This window comes from Sciurus vulgaris (assembly GCF_902686455.1).
Source record: "Sciurus vulgaris genome assembly, chromosome: 1".
NCBI lineage: Eukaryota > Metazoa > Chordata > Mammalia > Rodentia > Sciuridae > Sciurus > Sciurus vulgaris.
The window spans coordinates 211,645,262-211,662,730 of record NC_136461.1 but is presented as its reverse complement, the minus strand read 5'-3'; the positions used below and the strand labels follow the sequence as shown (position 1 = coordinate 211,662,730).

The following is a 17,469-nucleotide window of genomic DNA, read 5'->3' as shown; positions in this document are numbered from 1 at the left end:
TTTCATCAGGACACAAGAACTGAGGTCTAGAGCTCTGGCTCCCTACTCTCCTGTGACAAGGTGATGACCAGGACAAGCGCTGGGAGAGAGACTGACCTGCAGCTGGGTAGAAGGTGCCCCAGGCCTGGGAAGAGCCCCCTGAAGAAAAGAGCCCCCAGGGTCAACTGAGCCCTAGGACAGCAAGCCTGGGACAATTCAAGATCCTTACTTGGGTTCAGTTCCTGAGCAGGAGAGTGGCTGCAGACTGCTCGTCCCCCTTGTTGATCCTGCTGAAGTCACACAGACTTCAGGACCCCTTCCTCTGGGGTCTATTCCCAGTGCTCCTGGTTCTGGGGGCTGCCCACTGTGCCTCACCAGGCCTGTGCTGCTGCAGTTGTGCACTGACTTTGGAGGTGGCAGACACTGCTGGTGGGCGAGAAAGTGGAGCAGGGGCGTCTGGGACCGAGTCCGGCAGTGGTTGGCCACAGCAGGTTTGGTGACTGCCAAGGTGGCACTGCAGGCTGAGTGGGGTTCTGGCCCCTGCTGTGCTCAGAGGGACACTGAACATCCATGACTATTGTGTTGCTGGTGCTGAGCAGGGCCCAGCACCAATGCAGGAACTCAGCCTTCCCAGCAGGGCACTAGCGTGGGGACTGCCAGGGCTGGCCTGAGCTTCCTGAGCCTGTGGGAGGTTCTGGGGCCAGATGGGAGCTCCTGGACACACACACTTGACCCTGGCCCCTCAGGTTGGAGGTGCCATCCAGGAAACACTGTTCCCACAACTCTACCATCTCTAAGGCGGGGGACAGGTGTTCGGGCATGGGCGAGCTGCTCCCAGTTCTTGAGGTGGGAAGGAGGAAGGTGGGAGAGGCCAACTCAGGAAGGTTTGAAGGTGAGCCAGAGCATAGTAAGTCTATATTTAATGGAGCTAGAGAATGCTGCACGCAGGACTCAGAGTTATTTCCTGGATAGTCAAAGTGATTGTAAGGCTCTTCTACACTAAAGGTGAAAAATCAGTGGCCCTGAACCCCGTTCAGCTTACAGCCACTGTTTGAGTTACAGAGTTTGGGTATTTTTTTTTAGTTGTTGATGGACCTTTATTTATTTGTATGTGGTGCTGAGAATTGAACCCAGTGCCTCGCACCTGCTAGGCAAGCGCTCTACCACTGAGCCACAACCCTAGCCCTGTTTTTTAAGAGAAACTATTTGAAATAGTCATAAACATTTAACTTGAAGATTATGCAAATCACATATCTAACAGAGGACTCATTCCTTATTTATTAAAAATACTCTCTAAACCCAACTGTAAGAAAATAGTTCATTCCAATTAGAAAATTGGCAAAAAGGATAGAAAATGGGCAAGAGATGACAACCAACCTTCAACCAGAGGCCAGGGATGCAGACAAGGCTGCCAGCCAGCAGGGAGCCCAGCTAAGGCCACCTGTTAGAACACCTGGCGAGCCACCCGCCCAGCATGCACGCCGGGCAAGGGTCGCGAGCAGCTGCGCACTCACAGGCTGCTGGTGGGAGCACAGGACGCGTCCTGCGGTGGGAGCTGGTATGCACCCTCTAGTCCGTGAGCGCACCCTCACGTGATGCAGCACCCTCCTGGGCTTTTGCCCCAGAGGTGTGGAGACTAGCGTCCACATGAATGTGCACTAAGCTCTGTGGTCACAGCCCAGAATGGTAAGTCGGTATGCCACGAGTTAGCCGGCAGGCTGCACCAGGACCAGGTCTCCTCGGAGCTATCTGGGGTTTGTCTTTGGTGTAGTTCTATCAGTCCAGCACCAGGCGGGCACATTGACACACACCTGTAATCCCCTTTACTTAGGAGGCTGAGGCAGAATCACAAGATCAAGGCCAGCCTCAGCAATTTAGTGAGACCCTGTCTTAAAATTTAATAAAATAAAGGGCTGGGGATGCTGCTCAGTGGTGAAGCACCCTGGGTTCAATCTCTGGTGCTGTCCATTGCAGCTGACCCGATAAGCCACGAGGATCCTCACCTCTGGATGGATCTTTAGTCTGGCTGGTTCACGGGAGTGACAGCAGAGGGACACACCCCACCTAGGGAGCAGGGCAAGAGGCTCTGGAGAGAATGCTGGTTTCTGACTCGACAGCCCCGTGCCCTCATTTCTGTGCCAGCAGCAAGCCTGACAGTCGCAGCCCCAGGGCTCTGCTCTTGGCTTCAGCGGGGTCGCACCCACGCTCTGGTATAGATAACAAGTTGGCTCCCTTGAAACCAACCTGGGAAGGGGCCACTGAGCCTCAGCAGCTGGGGGACTGAGCCGCAGACTCAGATGTGGGCCAGAGCCTGTGGGCCTGTTGCCTGGATTTGCCTTCTCCATGTACAGTGCAGACAAGGCCTCCACTGGATTCTTTTATTGAGATTAGAAAATCCACCCAGGATCCTGAACACCTGGCCTGCTTTAGCTGGTGCCATTGGGGAGTCTGTGGGGTGCAGCAGTCATCTCCATTGGTCCTGGCTTGCTCACAGTAACCATGTGAATCTTAGTTTCCCCAGGTGGGAGGGCTGGTTGTCAACCCAAGTCACTGAAGGATGAAGTGCTGAGAGCACTTCCCAGACCACATGGCTGGTAAGTGGCAGCCTGGAGAGTGGAGACAAGGGCAGCCAAGACAGCTTCCCTAAGGAGACAGCATTGAAGGTGATGGAGGTGAGGTGCCAAGCAGGCAACACTGCAAAGCAAAGGAGGAGCATGTGCAAAGGTCCTGTGGCCAAGGATTTGAGTCTGAAAGAGCAGGCAAACTCAAGTGTGGTAAGCAAGGGTAGAATGGAACGAGATGGGCAAGGAGCCTACCAAGCAGTCTTGAAAGAAGGGTCAGGAGCGGGGGTTTCATTTCAACGCCTCGAGCTCCTAAAGATCTGTGTGGGAAAGAAAAGATGATGTCCTTGCTGACTGTTGTGGCGCAGGGATGGGCATGCTAGAAAGCTTGCTGCTGAGCTGCACCCAGCTGCAGTGCGCTCTGTCTTCCCTCAACTTTTTTGCCATGGGGCTTTGATACGTTTCCCAGGCTTGTCTCACACTTGCAGGCTGAAGGGATCCTCCTGCCCTAGTCCCCCTGTGACAAGCATTTTGAGATCAGTTTTGGGGCTATGGGGAGACTGGACTAAAACAGGAGAATCATGCCAAGTAAAGTGAGTCAGACTTAGAAAGTGAGGGGTCAGATTTCTCCCCTCACATGCACAAGCTGGAGAGAAACATGGAATAAGAGAAAGGGGGTGGGCCTCGGGAAACAGAAGGGAAAACAGGTAGAGCAGAGAAGGGACGAGGGGGAGGAAGGGACAGAGGGGCTGCAGAGCCAAAGTGCCAAGCCGTGCCCTGCGCACGTGCCAATGTGACAGTGACCTCCACCTTCATGCACATCGCTCATGTACCAATTAAACAGCAGTACTTAACGGGAGGCCCAGGGGAGGATGGGGACGGGGGGAGGCAAAGGGGCGGGGAGGGGGATGCTGGGAACTGCAATGGAGCAGGCTGTTCCACTGCCCCGAGTGTGTCAGGATGAGCTCACCACCACGTGTAGGGACACCTGCTTTAAGTGTCCAGTGAGTTCTGACACAGGCAGACTATCTCTCTCTATGAAGTTCTCTTCTGCCTTTTCTCAGTCTTCCCACCCCACTGTCCCCAGGAATGACTGGTCTCCTTTCTGTTGCTTTATTTTAGATCTGTCTTTCCTAGAGTTCTATCAAAGGAGCTGTGTGGTTTGTTTCTTTCTTTCGGCACAGCTTTTTAGATTCACCCATTTTTATTAGGAATTTGTTCCTTTTTATGGCTGAGTTCTTGTTCAGAAGATGCTATCCTATGCTGTCTTCTACAAGATTTATTCTTTCACACTTAGCTCCAATATATCTGGTACTGATTTTTTTGTCTGTATTAAGGTAGAGGAAAGTTTCATATTCAATATAAATACCCAAAGTACATAACACTATTTACTAAATAAACTGCCCTTTACCCAAAAAAATAAAAAAGAAGAGCAGGAGAGATAGACATGATGGTTCAAGTCAGTTAACCCCAGAACTTGGAAGGCTGAGGCAGGAGAACCACCAAGTTCAAGGCCAGTCTGGCCAACCTGAGACCCGCAGAATAAAAAGCCCCGTGATAAGAAGCCCCTGGTTTGACTCCCAGCACCGAGACCATCATGCCATGACGCGGCCACTCCGTGCTGCTGGCTGGCCTGTGGACCGCCTCTCAGCCTGACCCAGCTCCTGCCCTTAGGGTGACCGTCCTTTGGGGCAGGCTGCTACTGTTAGTGGTCATAGGGGCTGGCGTGTATGCTGCAGGATGCTGGGCAGCATCCCTACCCTTTGTCCACCAGGTTCTCCCAGTTGTGACAATCAGAGTTGTCCCCACATTGCCAAGTGCCCCTGGTGATAGAACTGCCCCTTGCTGGGAACTACAGCCCTGCTGCATGAAGGATGCGCAAGCAAGGGCACGCAGGTCTGCATGTCACCTGGAACTCAGAACCTGGGGATGGCCTGCACAGGGTGCCAGGGAGGAGCCCAGGACGCCCCAGGCCTCCTTGAGGTCCTGACTACAGGTGTCACACAACTGACCCAACTCCGACTAGCTACCTGGAGCCGGAAGGGCAGGTGGGTGTTCCATCTCTGGAAAGGGGACACTCCCATCACATGGCAGTGATTGTTTTTCTGGGGCATGTGTCAGGCTCTGGTGACTTTGGTTAATGAAGCCTACTAAGGATCTTCAATGAAGGCAGTGGCCAGCTGGGGTCCTGCCCTGTAGTTGGGGGACCTAATGAGTGGCACCCACAGTTCCCTGGGGAAGCCAGTGGGCTCCTTGGGGGAATCTTGAGTGTACCCCAACAGAAGGAGGCACAATGGCACACAGCAGACGGGCTGGAAGCAGGTTTACTCCAGGAACGGACAGGTGTTCACAAGCAGCAGGGAACCCACCAGGCAGCCCTCAGGGTGAAGCACTGAAGCCGGGAGCAGTTTTATCCCAATGCTGACGACACCGAGGACTGAGCGTCAGTCACCGAGGACACCAGCTGAGCGACTGGCCAGCTGGAGAGCTGGATTTTTGGACAATACAAAACAACAGTGGGAAATAATGGACTAGGGACAGCATCTGCCATGACACAAGAGGCCAGAGGATGGCTGTTAACAGTAGTGCTCGCAACATACGGGTCACCACGACTCATGAGGACAGGAACACGAATGCAGAGAGTCCTGTGATACCTGTGTTCAGCTGCACCAGGCGCCCCACACGCAGGAAAGCAAAGGTGCCACACACAGACAAGCCTGAGGCTGAGGGAAGGCTGCATGAGGGCCTGGCCGGTGCTGCTGAGGCCCAGGAACCCTTGCTGGTGCTGGTGCTGGAGGCCCACTCCGTGCCCAGCACAAGTCCTGGGGATTGGTCAAGGTGGGGACAATGTGCCTCAGTGTGCTGAACGCGTAGCTGATGTTGGAGGATACAGGAGGTCACGGATGCTGAGTTCAAGGCGTGAGGGTCTGGAAGACCCTGCAGGCAGCTGTGGGCCTGGGCCCAGCTCCTCTTCATCCAGAGCCCAGCCCATCCTCCTGGGCACCTGGCTCTCCCCACCTCCAGCCTGGCCTTCCTCCGCAGTGCCTGGGTGTCTGAGCTCACTGGCACAGGAAGAAAACAAGCTTACCTTGTGCCCAAACTGGGTCAGATCTGAGAGCACAGGGAATGACACTCAAGTGCATTGGGGTCCTGCCTCCAGAGTGCAGGCCATGCTGCTGGCCAGCATACCCACCCGTGTGCAGCAGACAGTTGCATGAGGGCTCACTGCCTGACGAGGCTGCAGGGACAGAGAAGAGCCCTGGGTCTGGATTTGTGATGTCAGGTCCCTGGTGAAGGCTCTCTGAGCAAGGCCTAGCTGTGGGATGCAGTCCGCACTTTTCCTGCAGGTTTAGGACCCGGTGGGCAGTGCCTCCTGGACACAGTGGTCAGGGTAGTGCTACCTAGGTGGGCTCCCCTGGCTCCTGGAAGTCTTTGAGTGTCTTCCTGTGAGGGAAGCTGACATGAGGCTCAAGGACCGTCAGGACTCCTAGGACTCTTCTCTGACGTCCGGAAGGTTCTGAGCACAGAGCTGGTATGAAGAACACCCCTCCAGCGGCGTGCGGCTGAGCAGTCTGTGGTGTGACCAAGGGCCCTGCAGTGCTGTCGTGTTGGCAGGGCCTCTCTGCTTGCACCCACCTGGCCTGGCTTTCCTCCTGCACATCTCCAGTGGCCTCTGTGCTGAGCCCTCTGCAGTGGACAAGGCCTCCACCAGGACAGTCAGAGGGGCTGCATGTGGACACTGGTCCTCTCTACACCCCCTCTAAATGCAGGAACACCTCACTGGGATGATCCTCTCCGGCAGTCTGAAAAGGAAGAGAACTCACGTGAGCGAAGGAGAGGTGTGGTCACTGCCCTGTTCCCTGCCTGGGAGAGAGCAGGCTGAAGCCAGCAGAGGTGTTGGGCAAGGGCAAGCCAGGAGCGCTAGCAACCCCGGTGGTGGGGCCCAGGGAGGCCCGGGTGGGGAGGGCCGCGTGGGCCCAGAGCTGGCTGGCACACACTCACGCTGGAAGCGCCTGCTGCTTCTCAGACTTGAGGATGGGAGTGGCACAGACTTGACAGTGAGCCCACGCCCACTGCCAGCACCCTGCTGGGAGCTACCCAGGCCTCCTCCAGCTCCCATGCTCCACCACTCAGACCCACAGCACACCACGGCTTCTGGCTCACTTCCTCTGCCCAGGGTGCACCCTGCAGCTGCCTTGTTCCTGCAGAAGCTCCAGGGCTCACGATCACACACACCATGGCATCACTGGGGACACACAGGAATTTCTAGGTTCTGACACAGTACACCATGAACACCACTGCACACTATGACCATCTCCCTGGGGGCATGCCCAGTTTCTGGGGTGACGAGTAGGGGAAGTCTCCAGGTAGCAGGGTGCAGACCTTCAACTGGCAGGCAAGCGCTGGGCTGTTCCCCAGGTCGCAGGCCTTTGACTCCAACGTGGATGATCAGACTCAGGTTTTATTGAACCTGTGTCTTCTTGCTGTCCCATCTTCTATTCCTCAGTGAGAGCAAGCATCTTTTCACAGACTCGAGCTGTTCATGTTTGCTCTGTGAAATGCCCGTCTTCTGTCAGCTTTCTAACTGGCTACTTGTCTCTTTTTAGGGAAGACTCCTCTGAGCCCCCTGGCTTGGGAGTGTATCCCCTGTTGCAGCAGCAGTTGGGGTGCGTAACCTGGTGCTCCCAGAGGCTCCGGGCGGGTCCCCGCAGCCAGGGCTTGCTTCTCTCACCTCGAGGCTCTGGTTTGTGGCGGGGCAGGTTCTGTTCGCCACGCCTCCATCTGTCTGGCTAATAGGCTTTTCCACACACATTTCTGAACCGGCTTAGGGTTACAGTAACATCTAGCTGGAAATGTAATTAGGTTTGCATTCTAAATTAATTTGAAGAAGAAATAATGTCTTTAATTTTGGAACTGTCAATGATGTGATAAATCTTCCTAATTTATTTAGGTTATTTGTTTTAAGGACAATATAAAATTTCTACATGACTCACCCATTTTTATTACCTATCCGTCTCCCCTGGGTTGCTGTAAATGATGCTATCAATATTTGTGCAATGATTTCCATCTATATCTCTCCTTGCTATTCTCTTGGGTCTTATTCTCAACTGACTTTTGTACATTGATCTTCTACATGACCTTACACTCTTAATAATTTCAGTAGTTGTGTGATTATTTTCAGTTTTCTCTGTACACAGTAAGATCACCTGTCAATCATGATTAGGGTTTTTTTCTTTTGCAGTACTGGGGATAGAACCCAGGGCTTTACAAAAGCTAGGCATGCCCTCTACCACTGAACTACACTGCCAGTCCAACAACGTCAACCTTGAAACAAATCTGCCTTCCTGAAATAACCTGATTTGGTCATGCCATATTGTATGTTCCACTGAACTATTTGCTAGACTTCTGTGTCTATTATGTGACACCAACACAGAGCTGTAATTTGGATTTCAAAGTTATACCTCCATAAAACAAAGGGGTATTTCCTCCTCCTTTCTCTCTCTTTATTTTTGGTGTGTGTGCATGTAGTGCTGCAGATTGAATCCACGGGTGCTCTGCCACTGAGCAACATTTCCAGCCCTTTTATTTTTTATTTTGAGGCAGGGTCTTGCTAAGGCTGGCCCTGAACTCACAATCCTTCTGCCTCAGCCTTCCAAATTGCTGGGTTTTCAGGTGTGCACCTCACTATTTCCTGTTCTTTCATCACATATAATACTGGAGTTGCTGTCTCCTGAGCTTACCCATAAACCATCTGAACTTTGGTGTTCTTGGAAGAATGTAAGCCACTGGTACCGTCTCCTTAGGCACAGGGGGCCCTGCAGACTACACCTGCCTGAGCTGGCTGGGTGCACTGTCTTTGGACAGCCTGGCTGTTTCTCTGGCTCTGGCTTCGCTGAGTGGCGGTTCTCATCTTCCCTTCACTACTTGTTTTAGTCAGCTTTTTCACTGCTGTGACCAAAAGACCCAACAAGAATGATTTTGGAGGAGGAAAAGTTTATTCTGGGGCTCAGGGTTTGAAAGGTCTCAGTCTGTAGGTGGCTAACTCCATTCCTTGGGGCCTAAGATGACAGAAATCACGGCAGGAATGTGTGGCTAAGGAAAGCAGCTGGGAACCTGGCACCAGGAAGCAGAGAGCTCTGCTCAACAAGGACAGAACATAAACCCAAAGGCACGCCCCATGACCCACTCTCCCGCCACACCCACCCGCCTGCAGTCACCACCCAGTCCCTAAGGGGATGGACACTGACCGGGGTAAGGCTCTCGTAACCCAGCCGTTCCACCTTGAGGCCCGTCAGCTTCCGGGGACACCCCATATCTAAACTGAAACTCTACACATGCTTCGTTTGCTTCTGCTCCTCTTCTCAATGACTTCGCCAAAGGATGTCCACTTTATCATGCTTTCAAAGTCTTTCAGTTTCTCATGCTCTCAAAGCCTCTGTCCCCTCTGGCTTTCTTCCTCCATTCTGATCTGCTTCTGCTGTTCTTCCTATGCCTTGTGGAGCCAGGTGCTGGGCCCAGGCCCTGGGCTCTTCCTGCCAGCCCTCCAGTGGCTTCACTGCCGGGCTCTCAGCGGCACCCACAGAGCTCCAGGAGCTCTACCCTGTGCGCTGTTTTGTCTTTGACTTGGGTTATTTGGGCAACAAAACAGACCTGCAGGATCTGGCCTTGCTGCTTGGTGTTGTTCTGCAGCCTCAGAAGAAATGGGAAATGAGCTCACCTGTCTGTGAGAGAAAGATGGCAAGAGAAAGCTAATTTTGAAAAAAAAAAAAAAAAAAAAAAAAGAAAGCTAATTTTGGGTTGGCTGGGTGATTTATCTCATAGCCATGAACTGTAATAAAAACATATATATATGTACATATATTTATTTTAAAAACCCTCCAAAATTATCATTTGCTCTTTTCCATGGTGAGTTTTAAAATTCTGCTTCCATCTTTTTCTGGGAGAAGCATCTAGGGCCACTGGCTTGTATGGACACCTCTCCACACATATGAGTGTTCGGTCTCATTAAGAACACAAACATGTGAGAAGACCTAGTCTTTTTTTGTGGTTCCAGGGATTGAACCTAGGGGTGCCCTACCACTGAACTACATCCCAAGCCCCTTTTAAAATTTTTATTTTGAGACAGGGTCTTGCTAAGTTGCTGAGGCTAGCCTCAAACTTGTGATCCTTCTGCCTCAGCCTCCTGGGTAAGTGATTTCACAGTTGTGTGCCACTGTGCCTTCCTAAGAGTTAGCATTTGTTGACCCTTCAGTAGGCACCAGACCTATACTTAGACTTTCATGCATCAAATCACAGAATTCCTGGAGACCCTCGGGTTGAGCACATCAATTTCACACAGGAGGAAAACAAGGCACGAGGTGTTTCACTGACATGCCTGAAGCTCCACAGCCTTCTACGCTCTCCAGCACCTCCCTCCCTCACAGAGATCAAGGACACTGGGTTGAAATACATCTCTTCTCCCCTCACTGAACTGGCAAGGGTGAGAGCCCCACAGCTGCTGGAGGCAGGGGCAACCCTGCTGCCTGCACTGTTGCCGGTGTCTTTGGGCCGGGCCCAGGGGCAGGTGCAAGGCAGCACAGCACTCTGCGTCTGGAAAACAGCATTCACCGTGCCATCGCTTTTCTTGTCTTAGTTTTTCTCACCTTTTCTTGTCTTAGTTTATCTTTTTTTCCCTCATGAAATTATTTATAACAATGTAAGCAAAAATCTGTGTGCCCAGGTTAGGGAACAGTTAAGTCAGCTCTGATCTTCCTAGTCAACCGATCATAAGGCACTCATTAAAAAAGTCATGCTTGCCAATAACAGGAGGGAGAAATCACTGAAAAAGTACAAGAATTCAAATGAATCACAAAGCAGCTGGGCATGGTGGCACATGTGTATAATCCCACTGCTGCCTGGGAGGCTGAGGCAGGAGGATCACAAGTTCAAGTCCAAGTTCAGCCTGGGCAACTTAGTGAGACCCTGTCTCAAAATAAAATAAAAAGGGCTGGGGAGGTAGCTCAGTGGTAGAATGCCCAGGGTTCAATCCCCAGGACCAAAAGAGAAAAAAAGAAATCAAACCAAACACAGATGCCAGCGGGGACATGTGGGAGTCCCCTGGCCGCGATGGAGGTCTAAGGCCACTATCCTCCTGGCATAGCAAGCAGCAGAGGGCAGTGTAAGCAGCTCCCTGCCACCTTCTGGCTCCTGTGTATGACCTGTACCCAAGTCTCCTGACTTCCTGGCCAGCCTTTCATGGCCAACATCTAGTTCTGAAGGACTTAAAAGATCCATAGAAAGTTTGCAAAGAACAAGCCCGCAAGTTTTCTGTGGTCTGAATACCCTAACCCTGTACCACAGATAGGCAAAAGACAGCCATGACCTTTTCTACAGGGTCTGGCTGGCAGTCTTGCTTAACTGCTCCACGCCATCTCTACTGCTGTTGCACTACACAGTGACTGAGGTGCCATGATACAGACCGTGAGCCTGCAAAGGCAGGAACACTTGCTCTCTGGCCTTTCATAGGAGACATGTGCCAACCCCTGATCTAGTCACTCAACCAACACTGGTCAATCTGCTCTGCAGCTTGGTATGAACACACATTGTTGGCATTGTTTTTTGTTCAACATCTGAACGTAATGACACCTGAAATGATGCTGAGCCCCTGAAAACCTCTTATCTTTAATGACCAAGAGGTGGGCTAGGGAGCAGGCACCGCTTTGTTACCTGGTGGTTTCAAACATCCCAGCAATGTGGGCACTCTCCCAATCGAGGACCTCGTGCTGCATGTATGAGTACACACGTCTCCCACACCAACTTCGACACCTGCTTTCCTATATTCCTTTAATTCCATTTCATCAGATCTCCACTTCTGAGACTACAGGCTTCCTCTCAGGACTGAGGTGATCAAGCCTTGGCAGGACGGCCCCTGGGAACAACTAGTGAGGAGGTCCCAGGGTAGGAGGCTCCTCACCTGGAATCCTCTGCCTCATAGGGGTAGTACCAGCCAAGGTCCCCTGCATCACTAAGAGCTGTCCAGGTGGGCCACAGTTGCCCGGCACCCCAGGCCAAGAGCAGTGAGTTGGACGAAGCCCCAGGGAGCCTGGCCTCAGAGACTATTCCAGGGGTCTGTGAGGTGCTGTCCTGTGGGCCAAAAGCTGGCCACGGGCAGGTGACAGACTGAGTGCCAGGACCTGCCATCATAGATCAACTGGGCCATAAGCCAAACTCCTACGGCAGACTTTCACTTGGTTTTGGAATGTAGGTGGATTTTTCTTTTTTGGAGAGTGGCGATGGGGATTGAACACAGGGGTGCTCCACAACAGAGCCACACTCCAGTCCTTTTAACTGTGAGACAGGGTCTCACTAGGTTGCCCAGGCTGGCCTCGACTTGTGTTCTTCCTGCTGCAGCCTCCTGAGTAGCTGGGTTTAAAGGCACATGCTACTGTGCCCAGTTGATTTAGGTGAATTTTAAGCTAGTATGTGTGTGTAAAGCAGAGGGAGGCTGGTGCTAGTGACTTCAGCGTGAACCTTCAGAGGACTGGCTCAAGAGCCGGGGAGTCACGTACCCTCTGCATGGGGCAGCTGCTGGCCACACGCCAGCCCCAGGTGTCAGGCTCAAGTGGGCTCCTCAGGCCAGGGCAGCTAGCATGCACCAGCAGGAAGAAGTATGCTTTGTGAATACTGCACAGCGCTCTGCAAGTAGAACTGAGCACAGGGGCTGGAAGTGTGTTCAGAATGGCAGGCCACTCTGCAAAGATGGCAATGCCTGTGATGCCTCAGGGGATGGTGGCCACACAGTGGCACTGAGTGTCATAGCTGTTAGGGGACTCAAGAGCAAGAGCTGTTAACCTGGTAAAACATTCCTACTGGGAATGGGACCATCTCAATCATCTGGGGTGGTATCCCTTCCTTGGTTTCTGTGACTGCTTGATGGACACGCCATCTTCTGCTCTGGCTAGGAACCTTTCTTTCTGGGCAGAGTCTTCAAAGAACTCCATTAGGATATTATCAGTTTTTATATCTAGTTGAAAACATGGGTGCCAGCATTCTCTCAATGAAAAGCTTTCCTGCCTCTTGGTCGGCACTGCTCTGCTGCCACTAAGAGAACAGAGCCCCATCCAAATCACTCTTGGGACACCAAGGGCCCACACAGCCATGTGGACTTGAAAGACTTGGGGACAGGCAGGGAGTGGAGGGCCACCATGGGGGCAGGGCCACCACTATGTCTGAAGGCCAAGTGGATGGAAGCTGCAGGTAGCACCCTGGGGGCTTACCACAGGGCCAGGGCAGGAATCTCTCAAGGTGGCAGCATTCAAGAGCCTGAGGAGCCTCTGTCTGGGTGAGTCAGGCTGCCCATCTGGGAGCTGGCTAGGCCGGGAGGGCAGAGATGTGGCTCAGTTCCAGGGGCAGGGGCTGAACTTGGGGCCTGGAGCTCTAGCCCAGGTAAAGAAGCCAGAGCTGGCCACAGACCACTGTTCTCCAGCTTGGGGTCCCAGGTGATTGCTCAGCTCCTGGGACTAAGCATCCACAGATGGGAGTCTTCAAGGTGTTAGTGAAAAGGCCAGAGGAGAGTGACACATAGGCAGGACCACACAGGAACCGCTGGCCTTCACCAACAACAGTGTCACTCCTGCCGGGTGCCTTCAGGGGTCCCATGGATGGCACTTAACATGCCCGTTTGTTCTGTGCTGAGCACTGAGCAGCACGGAGTAACTGGAGAATGGCTGAAGCTGCGAGGGGCTTCCCTGCCTTCACTCTATCTCGATGCAGAGACTCCCTGAGGCAGAAGGCCCTTGTCCACTCATGTCTGATGGGCGGGCTTTTCTGGTGATGACAGGGATGGGCAACCAGAGGTACACCTAGCACACTGCACCGGAGCCCCAGGCCTCATCAGATGCTGAATGAGGGAGCTCTGGCGCCATGGCAGGAACTCTGTGACCTGTAGGCCACGCCCCACTCAATGCTTCTTCCGTGGGTGGCGTTTCCGGTGCCGGATAAGACAGGAGCTGTATGCAAAGGCTTTCCCACACTCTTGGCATTCATATGGCTTCTCTCCTGTGTGTGTTTTCTGGTGTTTCAGGAGGTTGGAGCCGCAGTTGAAGGCTTTCCCACACTCCCCACACTTAAAAGGCTTCTCACCAGTGTGAATCCGTTGATGTTTAGTGACGTCAGAGCTGTGCCGGAACGTTTTGCCACACTGATCACACTTAAAGGGCTTCTCCCCAGTGTGAACTCTCTGATGGCGAATGTGATCTGTCTTGTGCTTAAAGATTCGTCCGCATTCACTGCATTCATAGGGTTTCTTCCTCTGAAAAGGAACGAACACAGGGACACCCTCGAAGTCATCTTTAAATGAGGCATCGAAGGCATCAAAGAGCTGCGCCTCGTCCTCCGGGCTCAGACTCAGCTCCTTGCGATGCTCTCTGGGTGCCGCAGGCCTCTTGTTTGGCCTCGTGCCACCAGACACTTTCTCTCCTTTGAGAGTGGCCTTCTGTCCATCTGCCTCCACCTTCGAGGCTGGGGTCCTCCTTTTCCTGCCCGCAGATTTTTCCATACTGATCCTGGGAGAAGGCTTCTGGGAGCTGAGGGCTCCCCACTCCTCTTTGGCTCCACGCCCCTAGTGGTGGCGTCCCACTGTGTGCACAGCTCAGGCCCTGGGCCAGGAACACAGCGCCCCTGACCTCTTGTTGCTGGAAAGGCAAGATTGTGAACACCAGATCAAACATGCTTTCGGCGCCGTAAGCCCAACCCCAGTATTCTCAGAGCTCCGCCCCATCTCGCCCTTCCCAGCCTCCTCGTGCTGGGCAGGAGTCTCAAGTGTCCTCAAGGCTCCCTGCACACTGTGACCCGGTGACCACCATGTGATCATGTGGCTTTCTCTTCTCATGTCCCTATGTCCCTTTCTCATTCACCTGCCCACATGGGGACCAGCTATAGGCTACTGGGAGGTGCCTCCATCACATCTTGGTTCTGAGCTGGGTGAAACTTGGGTTGCCCCCTTGGTTCACAGCAGCCAGCAAATCCCATGCCTATCTCTGCTCAAATCCCCAAAGTCTTCCCTTCATACTAACAAGGCTTCTACACCCCTTGGGGCTTCCCTCCTCATGCCAGCTGGCTTTAGGTTCTCCAAACACACACCATCCTTCCTGCCTCAGGAGGTCTGCATGAGAATGGCCCCTTGCCCTTCATAGCTGCACTCCAGGGTCCCTTTCTCAAGAGTCCCACACACCTCTTCCCCCAAACAGCTCTAGTCTCTGTCTCTCCATACATGGATCAAGTTTTGCTTATTTTTTAACCAAATGTATGATTTTTCTAGTTCATACAGCCTCTTCCAGGGCTTTATGAAAGCTCCTGGCACACAGAAGTACCTCATTAACTGAGAGTACTGAAAACTGAAACAATATCCCTCTGGGAACATAGGGTCTATTCCAGACACTAATGACACTCATGCGCTGATCTCCACTGCCATCCCATTTGGCCTCCTAGGGGGATACTGCTCTGGTGACTCCTCCACTGCCTTCTTGCCTGAGCAACTGGCTGTTCTCATTCAGATTTGGGGCCAAAGCTGCAGGTAAACATCAACTAGGCCTGTGCCACCTGACAGAATCCCAACCTCAGCACCTGTTCGAACAAGAGTTAGTCAATCATAGCCACAGGAGCGCCAGGCAAGGCCCAGGTCTCTTCGAGGCAGCTATGCAGTTCATTTCATTTAAAACCTGCTCTAAAAGAAACTGGGGTGTGGTTTGGTGGTACAGCACTTGCCTAGTGTTCACTAGGCCTTGGGTTCAATCTCTTAAAAAATCCTGCTCCGTTTCTTCTGCGTATTGTTTCTGCCCCTCCATGCTAACTGACGCATTCCAGCACACCACCTTAAAAAACATCAGGCCCTCTGACATGCTGATGAAGACATCTCCATAAGATATGGGAAGCTCTCTTCTGCTTGCAGCTCCGAGGAGTATGGACTGAGTCCCGGAACCACTCTTGTAGAGTGTCCTTGGCAAAGCGTCTGTGTCCCAGGAGGGTCACTCTTGTCCACTAGGACATTCTCTTTGATAAGTCAAAGGGGATGCTTGGCCTTCCCTCTGAAGCCAGAATTGAGGACAGGCAGTTAATGCAGAATAAGGAATCTGGTCAAACAGGAATGAAGGCCATCTGAGTCTGAGAAGTCGGAGACTGTCCCTGGGAGGTTGGAATGTCAGTGTCTCCGGTGCCCTTTTAAAGTTACCTGCCTAGCTACCCCTTCCAAAATGCTGCAGGCAGGAATTGCTAATTAATGTCTCCTGGCCCCCTTCATTCGACCCTTTCCACTGCCATCTGTTTCTCACCTTTTTTGCCATGTCACTGGCAACTCCTGGGCCTCCTCACATAAGCAGGAAGGAGAAAGAACAGAACAAAGGACCCTAACCTATAAAAGATGTAGGGTGCACTCACTTCTTGGGATTCTAGAACTCAGTCATGCCCCTTTTCTCCCTCCCAGGAGAAATCTGTCTTACTACTTTCAAATAAAATCTGCTTAATATATGCTTGCCTTGGCGTGCTTCTCTGGTTGTTATACTTCAACACCTGAGGAAACAGAACTGGTCACCCGTAAACGGTGGTATCACCTCCACGAGGGGAGGTGGCACAAAGTGACCAGAATTCTACCTCACAAGGAGTCTGAGTGCTGTTTCCCAGATGGAACTGCTGAAATGATTCAGGTACAGGCCAGTATCACTATCCAGGCTCAGCCTGGAGATGCCTTCTGGGGGATGGTTCAGGGTCAGGTGGGTGATGAAGCTTAGGTGAAGGAAAGTCACGTGTGCTGGAAGACACTGAGAATAGGGCAGCACATCTAGGGAGGGCAGAGGCTCACAGCCCCAGGACACTCTGAGGCTGGGTACCAGCTTTAGTAGGAAGTAGGTGAAAACCAAGAACCACTGTGAGGTACCCTAAGCCTCACAGGAGACTGTACTCTCTGAAGTCCTCTGGGCTCCACAGCACTGTTTCCTCCACATGTGGCTTGTCTCCTAATGAGGTAGGGGTTCTTCAGAGCAGGGCTGTCTTTGTACCCTTAGGTCCTGTCAATGTCACGTCCTCTGCCATCCAGCTGGCAGGCGCTAAGGCAGGGACAGGGTTTGCTCACTTCTCTACCTGCTGCCCACACTGAGAAATAAAACCACCATTAAAAACGGGGCCCCTCACTTCACAGGTCTGTGGACACGCGCAGGTGTCCACTCAGTCCACACCGGCCTAGGCTGCGGCTCCCGGCCTGCTGTGCAACTTCGAGGTAGCTCCTTTACCTCCCTGGTGAAGCTTCTTGAAACTCTGGGCACCCAGCAGCAGGAAGGCCTCCCGGGAAGCCCGCCCAGCCGGCCCGGCTTTCGGGAACTTGGAACCTTCGCGGGCTGTAGAGTCCAAGGTGGACCGGCACCCACGGGGCCCGCCGGACCGCGCAGGCCTGCTGCAGGCCTCCGCAGCGGGCCCTCCGACGCCAGCGCCCGGCCCGGCCCTCCTCCTGCCCATCCCGCCGCGCGCGCGGCCCGGAGACGCCAAGCGCGAAAGCAGGAGGTACCTGGGGGAGGCCGGGGTGGCGAGGGCCTCCACCCCGAGGCGCAGACGCCCCGCCGAGCCCGGCTAGGGGCGGCCGGCCGCAAAGCACCGCTGCCTCGAACCAGCACGATTCTCCCCAGTCAACCACGCAGACTGGCGCCCGCAGGAAAACGCCCCCTCCTCTCTCCCGCTGGCACGCCCCTTCCGGTGCCGCTCTAGGCCGCCGCGCGGCCTCTTGGTGGTGCTGCGCGGCGTCCCGCCCACCCTGGCCCCGCCCCTTCCGGCGCCGCTCTAGGAGGTCTCGCGGCTTCTCGGTGCTGGTGCGCCGCGGAGTCTGTGGGGCCGCCTCTGCACAGAGCCTTGAAGGCTACGAGGAGGGCGGGAGAAGGCGCCCCTCCCCTGGGGGCCCCGAGCGCAC

At 53.4% G+C, this 17,469-nt stretch overlaps 1 protein-coding gene across 2 annotated transcripts; it reads right to left on the bottom strand.

Moving 5' to 3' along the window:
* Positions 1–5,510: 5,510 nt before the first annotated feature.
* On the bottom strand, positions 5,511–17,221 carry ZFP41 (ZFP41 zinc finger protein). Of its 2 annotated transcripts, none has more exons than XR_013766224.1 (2): positions 12,797–15,717; positions 5,511–6,343 (listed from the first exon to the last, which is right to left on the bottom strand). XR_013766224.1 is itself a non-coding variant. In XM_079153970.1 (2 exons), exon 2 carries the CDS (start codon positions 14,074–14,076, stop codon positions 13,480–13,482), a length of 597 nt encoding a protein of 198 aa, XP_079010096.1. In that variant the 5' UTR covers positions 14,077–14,212; positions 16,802–17,221; the 3' UTR covers positions 11,732–13,479. The 2 variants fall into 2 exon arrangements, 1 of the variants encoding a protein (XP_079010096.1); XM_079153970.1 differs by lacking the exon at positions 5,511–6,343 and adding an exon at positions 16,802–17,221 and having other exon boundaries at positions 11,732–14,212.
* Positions 17,222–17,469: the final 248 nt, after the last annotated feature.